At 38.7% G+C, this 22,720-nt stretch overlaps 1 protein-coding gene across 2 annotated transcripts; it reads right to left on the minus strand.

Moving 5' to 3' along the window:
* Nucleotides 1-6,825: 6,825 nt before the first annotated feature.
* C1QTNF3 (C1q and TNF related 3) lies at nucleotides 6,826-21,188 on the minus strand. 2 transcript variants are annotated; one of them, XM_038125819.1, is made up of 6 exons: nucleotides 20,747-21,188; nucleotides 15,634-15,745; nucleotides 13,292-13,446; nucleotides 10,539-10,668; nucleotides 9,741-9,840; nucleotides 6,826-8,647 (listed from the first exon to the last, which is right to left on the minus strand). In XM_038125819.1, the coding sequence occupies exons 1-6, from the start codon at nucleotides 21,032-21,034 to the stop codon at nucleotides 8,488-8,490; spliced, it is 945 nt and encodes a 314-aa protein (XP_037981747.1). In that variant the 5' UTR covers nucleotides 21,035-21,188; the 3' UTR covers nucleotides 6,826-8,487. The 2 variants fall into 2 exon arrangements, with proteins under 2 accessions (XP_037981747.1, XP_037981748.1); XM_038125820.1 differs by having other exon boundaries at nucleotides 20,951-21,175.
* Between the last annotated feature and the right edge of the window lie 1,532 nt (nucleotides 21,189-22,720).

Here is a 22,720-nt window from a genome sequence, read left to right on the forward strand (position 1 = left end):
CCTCACCCCGAGCCCTAATCGCCCGCGGGCGGCTCTAATACCCTCCGCACCGGTTCGCGGTGAGGAGCAGTGGGCGTTCTCTTGCAGCCGGGATCGGCACGCCGCTGCTCTGGGGGAATTTCCCTGTCCGACCGTCCAGAAGCCAGCCACCCTGGCTGTCAGACCCGCACCGCCCGCACCCCTTGGCAGCTGCACGGCCCCCCACACTCACACTAGTTCTCCCATAGCGGAGGCTCAGACGACCAAATCCTTAAAATAATTTAATCGTGATGCAATAACCAAACAACAAAGAGTGATCTGCTGCCTCCGTGTATGAACCCCGAACAAAGGAAACCGTGGGCTTTTACACCCCTGCAGCCTAAGGGCAGGAAAGTCACAGAATCACAGAGCCATTCAGGATGGAAGTGACCTCCAACATCGTCAAGTCCAGCCTTTTAAGTCTGAGGCTGGATGTCATCGTCTCCAGCCAGCCTCCTGGCCGGGCCGCAGGTCCCTGTGCCCGTTGTTAGGAAAAGGGTCGGCAGTCCTTGGCCTGGGGCTCCCGCCATGCCCGGGGCACCTGCATGGGCCAAAACCCACACACCCAAGACCCCCAGGTTACACGGTGGGATATTAGCAGGACATGTGGTTAAAACTTGGGGTTTCTTTTCACCAGATGTTTCTTTAATGAGGGCTGCCTGGCCCTGTTGTTCTTGCAGCATCAGCTGCTTACGGGAACAGACATAAATCCAGAAAGGGTAATGAAATTTTTGGCATTGTATTGACACAGCTTTTCAAACTTAGACTCTGCTCCCAGTATTTCAGGTTACCAGGAAGCAGACAGAGCAACCCATGCTGACATTATACATTTCTTTAAATTGGTTGGACTATGAAAACCTGTAAAGGCTGCTAATTTGAATGCAGCAATTTTTCTCTTTCTACAATAACAGGTCTGTTGCCAGAATACCCTTCATTTTCTGTGCAGACACCAGGTCCTGTAATGCAGGCAGTGATTAAGTCCACTGCTATGGTGCCACCCACAAGAAATGGCCAGGAGAAAAGTATTTGCATTTTGATGCAAATGAAGCTGGTTAGTTTTGTTTGTTATCCATCTCCCTTTGAGCTACTATGTAAGGGCTTGTTTTCACAGACATTATGATCTTACTGTGACACTATGTTTCTCTGACTAATTTTCGGTTTCATTTGTCCCCTCACACCTTCAGGTCTTGGAGTTTGTGTTGAATACAAACAGGCAATTTCTGTTGTGTCACCTTTGATTTCACCTGAAGCTCTTTAGTTTACCCCATCTAAATAACACCATAATCACACACTGGATAATGTCTGGATTTTGCTATGGTTTAACAGAGTAGTCCTTTGCACCTACTGTTTAGTTGTCATCCAGAATTACAGTGAGTAGTCTGTGGCAGAAACATTTAAGTCAGAACCCTATTAAGTTATTTCAGTTTCAGGGAGGTGAGGGCGGCATTTTATGAGCATTAACTCCAATTTGAAAAATGGGATTTTACCAAACCGAAAAATAAACAGGCATGAGAGAGAAAGAGATATTCTAATTAACCATGAGATGAAGGCTAATGATTCGAGTTCAGCAAACTCTCCTGAAGCAGCAAGTTGACCAGCAGAAAATATGTGTTATAAATAAGGAGACTTCGCTACCATGGGCTTGCAGTAAAAACAGTGTGATGATCATCTATGTGATGCCATTTAATATTTCTCATTTCTAATTTCTAATCTCATTCTCATTTCTAATAAGCAGCAGCAAACAGAAGGGCGTATGAATTCACCATTGCAGAGGTAATGCGTATAGGAAAGGAGTTGTTTTGGTATTGAATCCACACTGTGTCATAGTGCTTGTGTGTGCTTTACTGTATTACATCAGTGAGTTGCTATATATGTCATCCTGTGAAATTCATCTTTCACAGTCAGTGTTAAAAGACTAAAATTATTTTTACTGTGAGTTATATCAATATGTCTTGCAGAGGTGTAGGCACTTTTGCAATGCACACTGCATGGCAGACTTTTGCATTTGGTCTCAGATTTGTTGTTTACAATTACCCGTACATTTCAGTCCTTTGGGAAGATACTAAGGCAGCAATGCGAAATTACAGCTGTACACAAAGTCTGGATTCTCCTCTTTCACATGTATATTGTTTACAATTTAGTCCATCTTAATGCATGGCTAAAGAGATGTTGATATCTGTACAGTTTGTATTGATTATGTTAAAGGAAAAAGCAAAAATTACATTTGTTATAATATTTCAAATCTTGGTAACTATAATTGCCTGAAAATGTAAGTAGCAGGAGAAATTTCTCTAGTAAATTGAAAGATACCTGCATTAAACTGAAATTGAGAGCTTTAAAGACTCTCGTGGATTTTGATGGTAGTTCTGTGTCCCAAGCTTGTCAAAACTTTCAAACATGGTTGCTTTATCCCAAAGCTTGCATTCATGCCTTGCCTGAATAGAAGCTGTGCTCCATTCATAATACTTCTTGATATCCACAGAGATGGTGTGGGTGATAGTCCGCATTTCTAACCTCATATCTTGTGCTGTTGTGAGAGACACACTGTCCCTTGTACAATGTTCTTGCCAAATGCAGCACCTTAATCTCTGCCATTTCAATAGATTCATCAGTTTGGAGCATCACTTTGCTTTTCTCTGTTTCTGTGCTTCTGTGTGAGTGTGGATTTGTGCACTGCTGCTCTCCCAAGTGTACATCCCACCACTCAGCAGCAAAAAAAATCTGTCCTGAGATCATTATATCCTTCTAAAGCAGCTGTGAATTCATGCTACTTGAAAATCTGGCTGTCTGTCTGAAATCGTGAATTACAGATTTAGAAATAAAAGCTCTGTCTCATCCACAGGAGGTAATTGTATAAGCTGCCCTCTTCACTAAAATAGACATATTCTTGAAAAACTACAGTTTGCAAGTTTTTTCAGTCCAGTCAGTCATTGAGGTGATGATCTGTCCCAGCTGTACTGAACAGGTGTTGCCTTTAACTTTCACTTTGTCAAGAATTTGGCCCCTGATACTCTGGTAAGAAGGAATTTCAGGTTACTGGGATTACAAATTACTGATGTCTGTGACAGTGGTTTCTGTACTTTGGACCTTGACCCTTGTACCTGAAGCAAAATATTTTTCTTTTCTTTGAGACACAGCATATGGTATTACTGTACTTTCATGATTTAGATGAAGAGAATGGCAAGAAACTTTATATAGGTAATCCTTATTTTTGGTTATCAGGAGAAAATAAATACTTTCCTGTGAGTTTATCATTAACCAGTATTGTAGAGGCTGGAAACTCTAGGCTGGGATTATTTCCACATTTTATTTGCCTGAATACTGAGCTTGAGGTTTATGCTGGATGCCACATGTACTACTGTTTAGCCACCCTGCCCTAAACTTACCTCCAGTGAGCCATTGCTGCCAGATAATGCTGTCTGCCATATTCACCAGAGACAATTTCTCCTGCATTGCTAGGGCAATGGATTGAGAAACCTTTATTTTTATTAATTGTTTCCATCATCTTGCCCATGAGCCATTTACTATGTGTCTTATGGCATACCTAATACCTGTTATTTATTTCGTGAGTCTTTAATGATTTGATAGAACAAGCATTCTGAGGAGCTGGTCACCTTGGAGGAAAAAAATGTTGATCTGAAGTGATGCAGTATCTGAAAAATTTTCCTTAAAACAACCATGCTTCTACTATTTTCTAGTTAAAAAAAATGAACACAAGACAAATTAAATTCCATCCAGCACTTCTAGCTGCAGACCAGGACTTGCACATGGCAGAATGGCACAATCTCTGAATTCCAATTTCCTGGCCTGAAATTCTAGTCTTTGCAGACTTCCTTGACTTTCATCATCTTTACTATGCTGTAAGAGCCTGGAGTGTTTTTCTGTCAAAAAACTTCCAGAATTGGAAAGAAAAAAAAAACCTCTTAGAAACTATTCTAAAATGAAGGTAGCTGCAGTTAATTTAATTCTGCCAATCTTTTTTTCATGTTAGTGTTCACTATTTTCTACAATAAAGTCACTTTGTTAACTCTACATTTGGATGGAGTTACTGAATGAAGATGTTCCATGTATTTTTCTTCCTATCACCTTCCAGTATATGCTCAAGTCCTTATTCAGCAAGCATCTTATACTTGCTGCTGGACAAGGCCAAAGAAGTAGCATGTGACTAGATGATGGGAGGGTCACGCCATGAGACACATTCACAGGAAACAGAAACTGAGATGTCAAAGATAAATTGAACATGGACGTTTCCACTCTTGGTGTTATAGCAATGTGATTCTTTTAAAAAATCTGATTTTTGTGGATTTTTTTTTTAATGTCTGATGGACTGTTTCCAGAAAAGCAGGAAAATAGCCCTCAATTTGTGCAGTTTTTCACCAGTTGATACAAGGAGTCTCTTTGTTTAATAGAACCTTGCCACACGTGGCTTTTATTATTCTGTGAATATGTTCATGGAGGATAGCTTGCTCTGTTCCAAATGCAGATGCACAAAATTGAGTCTCTCCTGCTCTCATCCTTAAGTCTTCATGTCAACATCTATGCACTGAATTTATCAGTCCAATGGCAGAAGACTGGAAATTAGTGGGAGGCTGCAGATGCTCTATTTCCGTATAAAACTGTGTGGTTTTGCCCAAGAACTAAAGGAGTGCTCACCCTTTGGTGTAAGAGTGAACCTGGTCATACTAGGAAGTGCACCTTCTATCAAGTTCTTTTAATTTATGAGGATAGTTTCTAGAGTTTTCTTCACTAGTATATAAGCATGACAGCCTTTTGTTGTCTCAGATTTTTAAATCTGAACTGATCACTCAGGTTGTATTTTCTTTGGTTGTTGAAGAAGAACTTACTGCAAAATAGAGGAACTTTGCTACTGTTTCACCAAAATTAAGAACTGTAGGTCTTCTCACACACCACTCAATGACTCCCTGCAAGTTTTGTCCTTGTGATTTTTTCTTTTTGTTCTGAGCACAAAAGAATCATTTTAATAATCTGAACTAAGAAGGAGGCAAAAAAGTTTTAATTCAAAGCTACTTTTATTAAAAGCTGCTTCATAAAACAGCAGGTTGTAACATAGGAAGCTCAGTGAAAGAGAGGGGAAGATGAAAGACCTAAGTGTGAAGTTTGTTCCTTATTCGCTCTTTAGAAAAATACTACTTTATTTAAAGATTTCCCTTTGGCTTACAGGCTTCTCAGTGAGGCTGAGACTGCAAACTATTGACAGTCCAAACTGCTTTTTCAGTCAATTAGTCCACAGACTAACTTCTGAAAGTAAAACCATAAACTTCTTTATTTTTTCACAGCGTTCTAATTAAACTTCTTTCTTTAAACACCATTCGTGAAGCTCGGACCCAGACCCGTAACATTTTTCTCCCGTTTGGTTTTGTTCTAGTTCATGTTTTTCTTGCACAGTGGTTGTGTTTTACCCCTGCCAAGGGGGTGTACGCAGTACCTCTTGAGCTGAACACAGCCCTGTTTTGCAGAATGCAGCAATTAATGCTCATGAAGAGCTGGAAATGAGAGTTGCTGGCTTGCAAGGATGTCACAGGCAAGGACAGCAGTCCCTGGAACTCTGGGGGAAGGGAGGAGCAGGATTTGGGGGTGGTGTTTCATGTAGAGCAGAGCTCAACTTGGCTCTGTGTTGAGAAGTATTTTCTGCTGCCAGGATGCCAGCACCTACCACAGAGGTCGAGTATCACCTACCAAACCACAGCTCTTGTGGCAGGCAGGGACTTGTGGGTCTTGCCAAGTTTTGGTTAAATCTGGGAGCTCAGGGAGGGGGAGAGATACAGATTCATTTTAGCAAAGACAAGAAGCCATTAAGTATACTCCAAATTACAGCTTTGCAGTTTCCAGAAGGTTTTTCAGTTGTAACACAAATTACAAGATACCATGTATTTTATAACAAGGGATAAAAGCCTCTGGTTAGAGGCATTTTGTCTTGAGCATCTGCTAAGCAAGAGTCTTTCAATTATCAGCAGCAATGGAAAGATGACTAATCTTCATGAACATTTCTGAGAAAAAAGTTGTTATATTCCACATGACTTACTGAATATAAAGTATGTTAATTTTAGAGAAGAAGAAGAAGAAGAAAACACACACACACACACACACACACACACACACACACTTGTATTCACATCAGTTGCTGTATTTTGAAGGATCTTCCTTCTTCTTTTGAAGGAAATTAATATGTAAGTTAGCTATTTATTTGTAAAGTATTATGACACCTAATCAGCTGAGATTGCGTGCACTAAGTTGCAGAGAAAAGACTGCTGAGATTTCAGTCAAAACCTAGGAATTTTAACTTTGATGTAAAAAACTTTTTAGCTTTGGAACTGTTCTTTGTTTGTCAAAGAAGCTTTTGTGGTAATTCTTAGTCACCTTCCCCTCTTAGCAGACCAAGTTGCACAAAACTCATGGAAACAATACCAAATGGGTAAGGCAAATCATGACTATCTTTTGTATTATGGCCATTACAGTAGATAATAAGATAAAAAGGAGCTTAAAATTAGTGTATGTCATGCAGTTTCTAAGTGCTTCCTTCTGACCAAAATGGTTTAAAATGGCCATGTAACAAAGGAAGAGTAAGTCCCCAAAGGAAACCTTACAGATTTAAATTTTATGTATCTATGTGTGCGTATATACATACACACATGTGTAAAATAAATGTATTTTAATCCTTAATGCTGCCTTTCTCCCATTCAGTAGCAAAATGAAATGAATGCCTAGGAAAAGCATATTAAAAAGAACATCTCTCTTTTGTCTCCAAATATAATGTCCTTTGTAAATACAGATATCAGCAGATCAGTATAGCTTTCTTACCATTAATCTTTATTGGATAAATGTAATGTTTACTGTTTTACAAAGTAAGCTTAACAAAATAATATGGTCTCAGGTTTTGAAAACCTGTGTGGCACAGACCTGACCCAAGTTGACAAAGAAATGATTAAAACACATCAGACAACAGTTCATTAAAGCTAATATTTTCAGTGGTTGATGCATAAAACTAAAAAATCACAAGTCATAATCATCAAGTATCAACATGCATGATGTGGTTACATACACTAGGAACATGTACAAGGACATACAAATTCATAGGGCAGATTTCAATTCATTTGCTTTATTGTTGTGCTACTGATACTTGTATCCAGTATAAAAGAATTTCAAATACATATTTTCCTAACCCCAACTTCTTGTTATACATTAATGGCAGGTGATAGCTGATTAAAATGTAATGTCTGTATAAAGGAATTTATATTTCATTCACTTTTGTGTGGAGAGCCAGAACAAGATACATTCAAACTTCAGTATTGATTTTGGTGCTTATTGAAATGAAAATGGCAAGACAGAATTTCAGGTACCCAAATTTTGAAAAGCCAGTGATATGAATGCTGAAGAGTGGGGCCAGTGTATTGGGGCCAGAACTACTAAGCCGGCTGGCATTTTCTTTCACCAGTTTAAATACTGAAATGGCTTAGCTGGTGCTTTGCAATGGCTTTTCCTGAAATACTGATTCTTGGAAGGCTGCTAGGAAAACTGTTTCAACTTCACTGTTAAGTAAATATGCAATATTATAAGGTACATCCTTCTGGAGGAGCTCCAAACACCCCAAAGTTTGTTTATCTCTGTGCTGTTGGCGTATCCTGATTTCTCTAGCGTATATGTCTTTGCTTTGACACCCTGCATTGGCTTACATCAGGTTTTAAAAATTCTAAGGCTAGGGGAAATATTACAGTTCCCCTGCCTGATCCCCTTCACACTGCAAACTAAATTACCTTAGCTTCAAGCTGCTACTAAGGCAAGAGCTACTGACATTCTTCTTCTAAGAGAGAGAGAGAGACTAAGCATAAATATGTGCTAAAATCTGTGAAAAAATGACACCAGATACATCTTCAGAGGTTTGAGATGGGAATGCAATAAACCTGAATCCTTGACATCTATATTTTCACATTTTTTTCTTCGGTTTGAGCTCATTCCAATCCAGCAAAAACTTCTTCCTTTAGATCTGGTATCACCTGAGCCTGCTTATAACACATTCAGGCCTGTTTCCATGATGCAAATTTAAATGAACATGTAAGAAAAACTGAATAAATGATCCAACAATTTTGAATCAGTTGTTCAATTCCTGACATATAACTAAATTATATTTAGAGATGAAATTGACTTTATGTAAACCGCTCTTTAAATTCTTTAAACTAATTTTCCTTTGTTTTTCATTCACTTTTGGTGAAGAGAGCAATAGCAACATTTAATGAATAGGTGCAACCCAGATGACAATAGATTCTCTGTGAATCTGTGTCAGCTACTCAATGTATTCAGCTCATCTCTGATACACAGGTAGCAGCACATTGCATCAAAACAAGGCTTCTTGATCCTCCAATGTTGTAAAGTTATTTCACAATCCAGTGAAATATACAAGTTCCAAAAAAGATGCTTTTTCACACAAACATCTATTGGGTTGTTTCCTTTTTTTTACTTGGTTTCAAAAAGAAGAAACCCAGCAAAGGTGGAGAAGCGTTGATGGTCCCCATGGAGGGCTCCATTTCCCATTCGCAGCCAAACTTCATCTCCTTTGGCGAGTTTTAGGACTGCACTGTTTCCTGAAGTATCTGCTTTCCCTTTGGATTCATAGCTAAGGATGAATATTTTAACAAGTCAGCTTTTTGTTTCTCAGCAATGACCAAGCAACTTTACAAAAAAAAATCCAAGAAGTACATTGTTATCCTGAGCAAAATTTTCTTGAAAGACTTGCCAACATTTTTTCAGCTTTATAAGGAAATTTTGGCAACTTTCTGCATTTGATGTCCTAGTCAAATTTTGCAGCTTACCTAAACACATTATTTCATTCCTTTCTGAAGTTTTGGAATTGTAACTTATTTTTTTTCCAGGACACAGGAACAATCTTTTTTGTTTAAAATGAAATGTTGCTCATTGATCACAACACCACAGATTTCCTGTGATGCCTTTTTTCTCTTGAATTCATCCCAACTAATTTTAAGACCTGAGTCCCTCTGCTCCCAGCACAGGCAGTGAGCAGACACAGGCAGTTCACTCCATACTGAGCCTTTCCTTGGAACATGGGTACATTTGATGTGGGCTAGCCTCCTGACTTTGCCTGAGTGTTGGTCCCCTTTCTTCTATCTCTTGCCTTTTCTGGCATCAGTACTTCAGGGGAAATAGAAATGAAGCACTTTTTCTTTTGCAGAGAAAATCTATTGAGGATGAAGCAGCCTGTGGTGGTGTGCTAATGATAAAAGGCCAGTAAATGGAAGGCCTTTGCTTCTTACTCATCCTTACTACTGCAGCTTAAACACTTCCCAACTTTAAAGTAAATTTCTCTGCCCTCATTTTAACAAGACTGTAACTAGTCATATAACACTTCATTATTTCCTTTCTCTGACAAGCAAAATGAGGATGAAGATATATTTTAGCAGAATGACAGCATGATACCACTGAACACCAGCCTTGACTTGCAGTGCTAACTCCTTTCCCCTGAGTTTGAGGAAATGGCGATCAAAGCTGAATTTTAGGACCAGCATCTGTGGTGTGTATGGTCCAAATATGCAAGCTGAGGATGGCAAAATAAAATAGGTTTTCTTGTTGGTTATTTTACCCTAGAGAATTTCTTCCAAAAAATGAACAATTTTATGTTTCTTGAAAGGTGAGCAAGATATCACAACCATACAAATGTTTTTTGCGTTGAGATAGCCTGGCCCTTTACTTACCTATATAAGCTGAACACTGTATTACCATTATGCATCAAGTACACGTACACTTCCTCCACATCTTCATGTTTCATCATATTGAAAGTAAAGAAATATACCCCTGAAAAGGTTAAAAAAAAAACTTGTTTGCTTCATAGAAAGAAGTAATCATGCTGCACATTTGTGCTTCTTGCTTAGGAATTGTAACAGCTGTGGACAAAACTGCCTTCCAGTTGTCAGCAGATATTTTGTTTCTGCTTATAGCATTCCAAAATCTGATTAATTTCAATTCTGCATATGGCAGGTGTTGTTCTTCCTGCATCACATCTGCATAATAGAGGGAATTGATGCAGCTGAGAATAACCCATGAAGAATTGTAATGCCTCATTTCCAGTCACACATCTGTTGTAGGTCAGCTCGCAGATGAATTGGCATGGGGGAGGATGAGGATGAAGAGACTGACAGGAGGCAGGAGGTGGAGGAGGCAACTGTGAAGCTGCTGCTGCTTGCTACAACATTAAGACTGTGGTTCTGTCATCCCAGTGGCTGAAGGGCTAAAGAGCCACAGCAAAGCAGACAGTCCTGCTCCCTCCCCAGCCATGGCCATGTCTCTTGCTCCTGCCTTTGTGTCAGCTCTAGTCTCACTGGCTGGCAAGACCATTCCTGGCTTGCTCAGTTTTCACTTCATTTTTCTGGCGAGTAGGTAGCAAGAGCTATGCAGACTGAGTGCAAAGGCAGTTAAATAGTGCCCCATCCTTTTTGACCACACGTCTCCCTACAGCTCCAATAATTACATTATTTAGTTTTGCAAATGCTCACCATTCACTGGAGCACCAAATCTCCCGGTCATGACATCAAAAAAATTCCCAACATTGGTTTCAACGCTACTGAAGATGATCCCACTGTTCTGGTTGCTGAAGTGAGTAGCCATCGAAGCCATAAACGCAACCTGCAAAAATCCAGTTCTTATTCAGGCAGTTGTTCACAAAAAACACATGTGTAGTGCAACCAGGTACAAATTTTTTTTCTGTATTTGCAGTCTGTTTATTTTCCTCACAGAGATGTTCTTCTAGGGCTTGCTCCAAGGCAAATAAACTCCAGTTAACAAAACTCCCATTGAATGAAACTGGAAGAAGACTAGGCTTCTCATGTTCAATTGGACTATTCATGACTGTAAAGTAAGTGTATGGTCAAGTGTTTGCAGTTCAGAACCTTAATTTCAGATTTTATTTACTTTAAAGTCTTGCTAGAATGATGCAACAGCAATATAGTATTGAAATGGATGGTGTTTCTGACAAAAAAGGTTTTATATAGTTTTATGTATTCCCCAATGCATTTAAACTGGATATTCCTTTTAACTGCATGTGTGAAAACAAACAGTGCTCAGTAAAATCCATGCAGATTAGTGTTTCTTGCTTAGAGATACATGAAGCACTTTTATTAGAGGTCCTCTGGAAGTGCAGCAGCTGGCACTTAATATTCAGTGCTTTTTCTATCTTGTTAGTTGCCCTCAATTTTAAAAACAGAGGGTGGTGGAGACCAAGAGTGGAGAATAAGAAAATTAAAACAGTGCTTCAACTTCATGTTTCACTTCTTGCCATAGAAATGTTTCATAGGAAGCAGCACAAAACATCCCATACCAGACAATTTAAATTACCCTCAGCAAGATACCAGGGAATGACCCTGCCAGCTGGCCTGGTTAGGGAAGGCAGTGACCTTTTCTGTAAGTCTGTCTTCCCCCCGCCTCCATTATGTGAGTAAATGGGCTAGAATCAGAATTGCTGCACTTTGCTGCCAAAAGGTTACATATAGACTTGACTTTTTATTTCTGTCTCAACTTCCTAAATGACAAGTGTTCAATTGCATCTGTTACTGCCCATTACAAAAATGACATTTTTTGTGAGATTCCAGCTATGCTGGTATTTAAAAAATAAAAAAAGACCAGCCCAAACTCCTTTTGATTTCAGATCCAAACCAGAGCAAAATGAAAACAGACAATCAAATGCAAGTCTGGATCCAACAACGGAAATCGTTAGCCATCTGTTCAGAAATTTAAGGAGCTCCAGATGTGAGCTGAAAGCTTGGGCTGATTTTCCTTACCCCTGCATGGATGCATTTTCTACTATGGCAGATTGTTAATATCTTGCTTCTCAGCCAGGATCACATCAAAGTTCATCGCGTGTTAAAGGAAAGCAGCTGCAGTGGCAGATTGATGGAATTTATTGCTTTTTGTCTAAATTCCATTTCACAGTCTCTTTGACCCTGAGCTACTTTTGGTGGGCTGAACATAACAGCAGAAAAATATATCTTTTCTCCCTAGGTCTCATTGTGAAGTAGCAGGTCAACATGGATACACGAAGTTTTTCAAAATAATCCTGTACTTAAAACAGTATTGTATTCAAAAGTGTTTTGTCCTATACGACCACTGACTTTAAAATTCTTAAGTATGGTGGTAAGAAATACTGTAAACATTTTTGAACACATCTGATAAAAGAAGTGATGGAATTTTAAGTATTGGAAATAGGTATCACAATATGATCTTTCCTTGTTCATCCTCTTTAATCACTTGGTTTTAATTACAATACTACCATTGACTTTATGTAAAAAAAAAACAACATTGGTAGTTCATTTTAAAATTGTAGAAGGACATATGTTCAATGTAATTAAAGGTATGTTTATAAGATATTCAGTTATACCATGAGTATATATATTTATATATTATTTATTATTATTATTTCATGCATATATTATGTGTATATGCCATATGTGAATATGTATATATCTATCTGTGTGTATGTGTGTGTATAGATATATATATTATATACATACACATACATATATATTTATATATACATACACAAACTCTCTGCCATCTGCCAGATTCCTGGGATTTGAAGAAGCTTTAATCCAAAAGCTGTGAGATTGTGGCAATATAAGAGTTGAGCTCAACAACTCCAGCTTGAACCCATATTAAAATGCTCATCTGGCTTTTGAATTATTAATTCATAGGCATTCATGGCCCCAAACATATTTAAAATATCTAGACATATAAATATGCAGATAACTACTGAGGAGTATCTTTTGAAACTAAAGGACTCTTAACTGCACTCAAAAATTTTGAGCCTGTACTTTGAGGAGCTGGATACATGTGCTTCTGAGAATCTCCTAAAGCCTGGCTGCCCTGAGAAACATTACTTTACCCTTTACTCTTTCCATATGCTGTGGGAAGTGCAATTATTTATGTGATACAGCTTGGTAGGAAAATGATAGTCCCTGCTATTCTCCTTTAATAACCCAGATACTGGCTTTTTGCCCTCAAAGAGAAGCATATATGTTTCTTCCTGCCTATTTCTCAGCTGGATTCTGACTAAAGCTTTTCTTTTCCAGAAAGATCTGGCTGAGCACTTTTTTAAGTAAGGACAAGGGCTGAATATGCCTGTTACAGTACTGTATTAATTTACAAGGGGGATTTGCTTCTAAAGTATGTTAAACTTAATAAGGTGCTGTTTTTTCAGTGAAGAAAACCATAATCTGAGGTTTGCTGCAGCCAATATGAGCCGGAGATGTTGTACCTGTAGCTCTGGGGGAATCCCAGGGTAACCCTTCTCGCCTTTGGGTCCATGATGGCCACGCTCTCCTCTTGGTCCAATATCTCCTTTGTCTCCTTTCTCACCTTTGGCTCCTTCCTGGCCAGTTGCTCCATTATTTCCATTGTTTCCATGATTTCCTGAAGGGAAACAAAGCTTTCTGTTTTATTTTAATAATTTATCATATTTTAACAGAGAAATGTGACAGGGTCCTCTTCCACCAGCTTGCAACACAGGTACTCTTCAGTGCCATAAACCCCAGGCTGAGATGAAACAGGTAAGAAACTGCTGTGTGGTCAGGTTCATGGTAAAGGTTTTGGTAAACGACATAGATTTTGGGAGTTAACCCTCATGTTGCTGTATGAACTGGTGGTATCACAAGTCATTGCTTTGTGGGGGAGATGTGCAGGAAGACGTCAGCAGAGAGAAGGGTCAAGGAAAGCAAAAGCCTCTTTCAATTGACACATACTACGTAGCCTACAGAAGTAGTTTTGCAGTTTTGCTTTTGCTTTAGCATAAACACCAATTTCCTGGTAAATTAAGTCAATCATGATAGGAACATTTTGAATAAGATTTGGGTATCTTTAAAAGACATCTACACAAATGATGAATGGCTGTAGTATTAAAGTTGTTACAATCTGTGCTAAACACAGGACAGTGTGTATTCCCAAGGTGCTGGCTGGGGGTCAACACCTTGATTGCATAGTCCTAGATTTAAAGAAAGATACAAAATTTTTATAATTAAGCATTTTTTGAGATGGCTTACTATGAGTAAATGAATAAAATGACTCATTGCAAAACATACTCATGCATCTGCAATATTACTTCCTGGTGTTGACTGACTGAATTACTAAGCAAATGTCTATGCAGCTGACAGGATTTTAAAGTTGGCTAGAATCACTGAGCAATTATTATGCCTCCTGCAGCAAAAGCCTGATCTTTCAGCTCAGGGGATTAATTAATGTCATCATTGTTCTAATTCAACCTGAATTGAAATTAGGTTCTTTGCCACTCTGCTTGTTCTTTGATTATTCTCTCTGGTTACAAATTTACAAGAATAGTGTTGTTAGAGATCAAATCTGATGATCCAGTGATCCTTCAGAGTTTTTCTATTAAGAAAAAAAAAAAAAAAAAACTTCAAACAAGGAAGCCAAATGCTGAAAGAAATTATGCACATTTTTGTTTGAATAGAGGAATCTGCAGCTCTTAAAAATAACAAGAATGATCCTTTATGTGAAGCCAGAACTGCTCTACCAGTTCAGAGGAGAAGTCTGCAAGCAACATTTGATTCAATCAAGGGGAAAAGCAACTGCTGCTGTTCCCATTACAGGCACAACAACATGAAATCCAGAAATCCCAGGGTGCAGGAGGCTGCTGCCAGATGTGCATTTATGGTATCCTGCAGTGACAGAAAGTGTGACTGAAACAGGAAGGAAGGGCAAAGCTGGGACTAGGCCATGCCCCAGTGTGTCCACTGCAGCCTTGAAATTGTGGCTCAAGTATAAAATCATATCCTGCTTCTAAGAATCCAACAATTTATTAGTAAGTAATGGATCACTGAATTGCATTTTTAATGTGTTAACAGAAGATATAAATTTTTCAAGAAGAGACAAGTCTGTCTTTCAGTGGCCTGCTAATTTATGTTATACCTCTGCTTTAGAAAAATGATTTCCAAATCCGTGAAGGCAGATGATCTAACAAACTGACACCAGCATGCAACCAACATTTTCCCTTCTCTAGGCTTTTCTGCTTCCATATCAATTATCAGATCAAAGTATATACTTTTCTTGTGTATGCTGTTCTTCTGCGGACATTTTTTATGTTAAAAAAGGGGATTTTTTTATTATGAAAGACAAGATGAAAGAAGAAAGTGAAGGAATTTATGTGGGAGAACAGAAGCACTGCATTTCTGTAAAATATTGGCTAGCAGTATGCTAGGTGAAGAAAAGCCCTTGAATACAGTACACAGTAACACAGCTGGATATACAAAGGTGATAACAATAATCAGCTCCAGGGAACAAGTTCTTACAAGTTTATTGGGAACTTTGTGCTATTTTAAGAGAGACCAATTTTTCCTCGAGATGTGATAAGATTACTTTCACCATGAATTTGTGAAAGCTGAATTTTAATAATAAATAGGTTTTCAATGGAAAATGCCTTAGAATATAACTAAAAATATCTGTCTCCTTGAAATTATAGAAAAACTTGTTCCTGAATCTGTCCCCAAATACTGATGTTTGGACCACTCTCTGATATTTCATAGAATAACCTGTAATTTATGGCCTGCAATTAGACTGATAAAAAAGTGAATTAAACTTCATTTTTACCTGGCATTCCAGGAGGCCCAGGAGGTCCTGGGGGCCCTTGGTAGAGTCGAACTCCAAAGTCACCTCGGCAGCAGGAACTGCAGTCTGGATTCTGTGGTCCAGGCTGGGGGGGCTAAGTGCACAAAAATAAGCTTTAAGTAGCTCATTCATGGAGGACATCAATCTTATGCATGTTGGTTACAGGGTCTTCATTATATATTTCTGTTTATATACTTGGTAAGTTTTCAAAACAGTTCTTATCTGGCATGAAATTCTCACATAGTTTATCCCTGAAGATGTTATTTTTGGAAGATTTAAAAGAATAGCTCTTGAAGCATTCAAAAGTCTATACAAATATTTAAAAAAAACCCCAGCTTGTCCTGTTAAATAATCAAGGTTTTAAAAATTAAGTAACACCAACTAATGAAATTTAGATGAATATTTCAATTAGATTCACATCCTGATCCCGCATTTCAACTGAGCTTTGATGACAAACATGCCTATGTACAACCAGTGGTAGGACACAAGGGACTTGATTTGACCTTCAGCAGTGAACTATCCTCCATTAAACATAAATAAAACTGTGTTGGACCACCCAAAGAAGATACTAAAAAAAAAAAATCTGTGCAGCATACTCCTCTTCATGATCCTAGACCTGAGTATTTACAGGCTATTAAAGTTGGGAGACCCTAAAAAAGAGCAAAAATACAAGACAAAAATTTGAACTTACCACAACACAAGGTGTTAGGGGCTTTTAATAATTCGTAGTGGTGAATGTGTAACTATGAAAAACCATATGTTGACTAATAGAGCAGCAAAAATAAAGTAATGAGTTTATTAAGTACAGCTCAGCTACTATAGTAATCAGTTTAATAATGGCTTTGTTTGAGTGGTTTTCTTTTCCATATTTTTGTGTTTATACTAATGGAGACTCATTCAATTCTGACTGAATTTCGTAACTTAGTTATCATAGATCTTCCAGTATGTCAGATAAGGCCAAGGTTCAGTGTTTGATTTTATTTCTCTACCTCCTCATTTGTTCCCTCTTTGTTCCTTTTCCCTCCAACTCTTTCCTAATATCCTGAGATGCGCACCTGCAGTCCTTAAAATCTGGAGATGGATAGTTACACCAATCCAACTACTACTTTTCTTTAATCGTTCTACTATTTGCCTTTCTTCCCTAATCTTTATCATTTTCAAATTACTTGCCCAATGCGGACTTATTGGTTTAGTGGCAGAAAATGAGCCTCTGTCAGGGTGGGAGCTGTCAAATGAATACACAGATGTGCTGTATTCCTGCCCTCAGAGTCATCATTGATGTCATCTGAAACATTCTGCCTGTGTTTTGGACAATACCAAGCACACCCCCAGAATTCATTAATTTCAGAAGGCTTGGGAACTTACAGATATAGAAAATTCATTTCATGACACCACCAAAATACTGCAGCTTCTCCAACGAGACAGACACATGCCCTGTCCAGCTGGAACCAGTAATGGTGGAGTTACCATCGGAATAAAGGCTGACTTGACAGCTAAACCAATATCCTTCAGATTCAAAGAGTTATGGAAAAGTTAAAATTTGCCAATGGGCAGAAGGGCTTCATACTTATGGGGTTTGGTCAAGGCTATGCTTTTCGGATTAATTCTGGACAAGGTCTATACTTAATGAGAAAAATAGTTTCTGCCTCTTGCCTGGAGAACCTGTTTGTATTTTTCTGGCTGTTTTGTCTCTTCCCGTTGTTAGGCAGGACATAACTGACAATCACTAAATGCACTTTTTATAGTATTCCTGGTATGAGACAAGAAGTAACTCTGCTTTTAGCCCATTTTCAGTCCTTGAAAGGGAGCCAAGTACAAGAGGACTGGAATTGTGCAAGCATGTTGTACTCCCTAAAAGAATCACATTGATTTTTGCATTGAGATTAAAATCTCCAGGTTTTTTTAGATAGTGCTTCATATTCATGTTAAGTGGGAAGGTGAACTAAATACACACCTGCCAAGAGCAAATAAGTCATATCAGCCTAAAAAAATCCAAAGACTTAGAGTAGTGGATTGTAATTGAGGGAAGACATGAATCCAGCAAAGTGGACTGCATGTGCAGTGGACTCTCTATGTGCAGATGCAATTTGTCTTTTTCAGACAATGTACTGAAATCTTGAACAACTTTATTACAGAAACAGCTATTTTAAAATCAAGTTGATACTAGTGATGGTCATAACCAAGTGCTATTAGGCATTACCTGAAAAGAATGCTCCTCAGGTTCTTGGGTGTAAAATAAGGCAGGTCCTGCCAGTCTGTTGTATGCAACAGTTCCACTGATTTAAAAATAGCTGTTTATGCAAGTCATAAAGTAATTAATTTACTACCTTTACTCTTTCACTAGGAGAAAAAAATTATTCATGGTCAGCTGCCAAGGATGAGGAATATTTAGGATTTTCTTCTAATCTTTAAAAGCAGAGAACTTAATGAAGAGTACATTTAAAGGAAAAACATGTTCCTAAAGTAAAATTACACTCAAATGTGACATAGTGATTAGTTGCAATCTACTTGCCAAAGGCATCCTTTGCGGCCATTTGTGCATTAATTTTGTCAGTGAATCTTTGGCTTTGCTGCCAGAACATGAATATGATTTAGGAGCTTGTGAAATGAATCTGCCACATTGATATCCTAACACTGATAGAGAACTGGAACTATTTCTGAGGCTATCTGCTGAATTTCCCATGACATTCCCATATAGGAGAATGATCTAGGCAACAGATGCTCTATGAAATTCTCTTAATTTAAAGCTGCGAACAAGTCATAATTGGAGACCCAGCCTTTGACCCTTCTTGACTTCCTGATTTATTTTATGAGTTTCTGTTTTATTGTTTTAGACAATGCAGAAGACGAATTATGTACCTCCACCATTCTTGGCTTTGGTTCTGAATGCAAAATACCTGTCTCTGTGGGCACTTAGGCCCTCCATGCCCCTTCTCCAAGCAAAGAAACAAACAAAAGTTGCCAAAATTCAGGGTAAAACACTGCTTGGCTAGCGACACTTAAAGATTTTCAAAGAGCAACTTGAAATGGAAAAATGGTCTGACATGACTCTGCTTAGTCACTAAGAGTTCTTGTTGTTGAGAAATGCATGTTATATTTTATGTGATTTAACAGCAGTGTGGAAGCTGGCCTTGCACCCAGTGCAGCAAAGACAGTAGTAACAACAAGTACTATCATCTCTTTTCCACAACAGGGAATGAGACCTTCAAAACACTTCGGCAAGAGGGTGAAAATCCCCAGCCTAAATTCTCTTTAGCTGGGTAGAGCTATTCCATCTAAAACAACCAAGAAAGCAGGAAATAGGAATTGAATAGTTTCCATATAACTCAAGGGAAAGAGAGAGATTTGGCATGAATTAAAACATGTCAGTGCTACCTTTGTTTCTTCTTCTGCCTAGAAATTCCTGGAGTCTGGAAGTGGAAAACACATATTGCATAAGCCACTGTGTGATTGATTATCCCTGACGTGCATCTGCTAGTGCTCCATTTCATTTCAGTAAGCCAAAACTTGCATCATTTCCCCAGAAAAGATTGCTTCTTGGAGATGGGCTGGCAGGTAAATGACTGCCATCAGCTGTACTCAGACTCACTGGGCTTGTTTTTTTTGTCACAACCAGTTCCCAGCAGGCAGCTCCAGACAAGTTGCATTAAACTTTCTGACAAAAGACACATGCAACCTGAACACACTTTCTGTGGGGGAAAGTTTGAGCCCTAAAAAGCTGTGGTTCTGCATTAAATCCTGCATTATCTGAAATTGTGTAGTGTTAAAGGGGAATCTTCTGTACGTGGTCTGCAGCACATAGCTGCAGAATTCTCCCTGCAGTAAAGAGGTCTGCACACACTGGCTGGCTCTTTGGACTGTGCACATTATGTTTTACACTGCTAATATTCTGCAAGCACTGTTTAACATGCCTACAGTTAAATATGTGTTCTGCTGAGTGCACTGGAGGAACATTCAACTCCTGCTCAAGAAATACAAAATGAAAGGCACTGTGAAGTTTTGATACAGGGAATACAGCGGTGTATTAAACCTATTCCCTTACTTGGATGTGTTTCAGTTCTTCAAGACCAGGACAGGATTAAAATCAGACCTCTTCTCTGCTTATCATAATAGAGGTTATTATTCAACACTTATCTGCATGTCCTTGATTTTGGCAATTCAAAGTATCATATTTTGATCTGAACAAATTTTAAAACCCCAGAGGGATATAGGTGAACTATATAGGACTCAAATATTTGTATCAGCTGTAGGGAAAACCACTCATGTTCTTGCTGTTAATAAAACACATTGATCAAAAGAGCCCCTTCATTTGAGTGGAATTTTGTTTTGCCTAGTGCTAGAAAAAGCTTCATCTTCTGCCCTTCAGATTTCTGTCTTTCAAATTTAGACTGCAATATTTTGTGTATAATCAAGTTATGCCATTTTCCCTGTGTTATAAACTAATGACTGTAGTATGTAAAATGCCATGAAAGGCATAAAAAGATTCTCAGTTTAAAATGCAGATGCTGCAGATGATTTAGAATTTCATTGCAAGCCTTTTTTCTTCTTAAACTCGCAGTTCATTTATATTATTAAATCTACTCATTACATTAGCATCTGGTTTTTTTCAAGCTAGTCCTTAGAATAAAATTTTTGAACATTCAGAATTTCATTATTTTTGTCTCAAGCTCAAGAAATATACTTTATATACATAATTTTAAAGTAAAATTATTCTCTGCTAATTGAATCTCTCCAAATACCTCTAGAAATGCTGTATTTTCCTTCACATCTAAATGAGTTAGAAATACCTAAAAACTTTGATATATGAAATAATTAATACCTTGGGATAATTAAGAGACTGTATTCAGCATATATAATTTCACAAGTTCACAGTTTCAACAGAACAAAGCGCTGCTGCCTGTGTTGAAATCAGTGTCCCCAACCACTGCTGGTTCTACCAGCTCATTAAAAGATCCTATAAAGCAGCCCAGCAGGATACAGACCAATACACAGCTTTAATAATAATTATTTCATAAATATATCACTAGTAAAGTTAGCAAAAAAAAAAAAATCTCATTAGCTTTAAAGATATCTTTAGAAGATTAATTCAGAGTACCTGGACTCTATCTGAGGTAGTCAGTTCTACATCATCTACCTCTGGTCTCAGGATATTATGGTCTGTAGATGTGCTATTATCAACAGTCCACTCTATAAGTTGATTCCGCTGTTTCAATATTTCCCTGCTTCTGGAACCTTTGTGACCAGTCTGGTGGTGACTTTGCAATATTTTGGCCACTGGTTTATAAGATCTTCTGCTCACCTCCATGTATTCATCTTGACACAGGCAAAATGGAAGAAAAAATAAAGCCAGTAGATGCCAACTGATGAAATCCTTCTCTGCCATGTTAATCAAAATAATTTTTCAGGAGTCCAGCAAATGCCTTGCAGAAGGAGAACTTCTTTGCTGCACCAGACGTTATGTGGTCCTTTCAGCTTTTCCACTACTAAGCCTGGCACTGAGACCAGTACCAGGTTTTATACGCTTGCATGCAATAAATAAAACTAAAAATGCCAAAGTGACAGGATCCTTCATCCAAAATCAGTCATGCTCCTTTAAACAAACCAGGCATTATTCACCACTTCACCACCACAAGGAAAATTGATTTGTATGCTGGAAATGACCACAGCATTTAATGGACTCCTGTGGTTCCTATTTGGGGGCATTAAAAAATGTAGCACCTTTCCTTTGGCATGTTTTTGTTTAAGTGTGAAAAAATGTGATGGAAATGGGGAACATGTGGCTAATGGTTTATGCTCCTTGATTAGACATGGAAAGGCTGTGAATTCACACTCTTAAATGTCTTTTGGACACAGTTACCTTTCTTGTTTGCCAGGAAATTCACACACACAACTGCGTCAGCCCAGTCTGAAAAACCCTTCCAAAAGCAATTAGGAAACAAAAGCACAAGAGGAGCTTTTGCATACGAACCTGACCCAATGGCTGTTTCTGACTATGCTTTTCATTCACTAGAAGAAAAATATTGAATTTCTGTCAGTTGGCCAACAGTGGAAGGAGACCGGGTAAGTGGCTTTAAAAAGCTGGGTTGAATTCAGATTCACAGAGCCCCATTTCTCAGCATTAGTTCAACATGCTTGGCCAAGTAGTATTTTCTCCCTTGAGCTCCTAATGTTTTCCTAAATGTAATTGCCAAACCAAGTTTTATGTTTTCACTGCCCAGTAAATATAAATTTACCGGGGGCTTATTTCAGACTAAAAGAATCAAATTATATGTGTATTATAATAATATCCTTATTTTACTTTTTGAACCACCCACTAGTATTCTCTGGAAAGCCATAACTGCAGGATGCAGTTCTGTACACACATCCACAAGCACACCCAACCTCCCCAAAAGCAAGTAGCTCCTTGGTGTGTGAGCAAGTCTTCACCAGTACATGGCTGCAACAACATTACTGAAGAAGGCATAAGTCCCAGGAATGATCCCCAGCCCTGCAATGAGATGGCTGCTGAGTGATGGCAAGAAAGCCCTTGAATGATGGTGAGAAAGGATTATCTGTTCCATATTTTGCTTCCTTCTCTGGGAGACAGCAGGACAAGTCATGCCACAGGAGAGACCCTGGCTGGAGAGGAGTGAGAGGGGTGAGCCCTTTGCAGCTGGGGGCTGTTTGCTGGTGTCTCCAGCACAAAGAGTGCCAGTGTTGGCTGGTAGCCTGCCACTTGCCATGGTAATTTCCTACTCAACAGCACACAGAGAGGAATGTGGGCCTGCAGCACTCCCCCCAGAGACAGTGCTAGCCCCCACAGACACAAGGGGGCTGGGACAGTGCTTCAGCCATCTGGAGGCAGCCATGGTCTGGTCTTTCCTTTTTCTCATTCTCCACCAGTCAAGTATGGCATAGGAGCAGAAATCTCAGCTCCTGTGGGCTCAGTGCTTGCCCCCGAGGATAAACATGACCGAGTTGTCTCAGTGACACTCCCTCTTCACTGCCAGGAACAGAGGTGGTTATCCTGATTATCTCAGCCCACAAGCTTGCCAGGCAGAATTGCATCTTCTTGCTTCATACTGTTGTT

This window comes from Motacilla alba, chromosome Z, assembly GCF_015832195.1.
Source record: "Motacilla alba alba isolate MOTALB_02 chromosome Z, Motacilla_alba_V1.0_pri, whole genome shotgun sequence".
In the NCBI taxonomy this organism is placed as follows: domain Eukaryota; kingdom Metazoa; phylum Chordata; class Aves; order Passeriformes; family Motacillidae; genus Motacilla; species Motacilla alba.

Excerpts from the sequence above, each read along its gene's own strand:
- C1QTNF3 (XM_038125819.1), bottom strand. The coding sequence starts at position 21,034 with ATGGCAGAGAAGGATTTCATCAGTTGGCATCTACTGGCTTTATTTTTT. Across the intron at positions 15,746-20,746 it reads CTACCTCAGATAGAGTCCAG|CCCCCCCAGCCTGGACCACA; the intron begins GTACTCTGAATT and ends TTGTGCACTTAG. Across the intron at positions 13,447-15,633 it reads TGGGCCTCCTGGAATGCCAG|GAAATCATGGAAACAATGGA; the intron begins GTAAAAATGAAG and ends GTTTCCCTTCAG.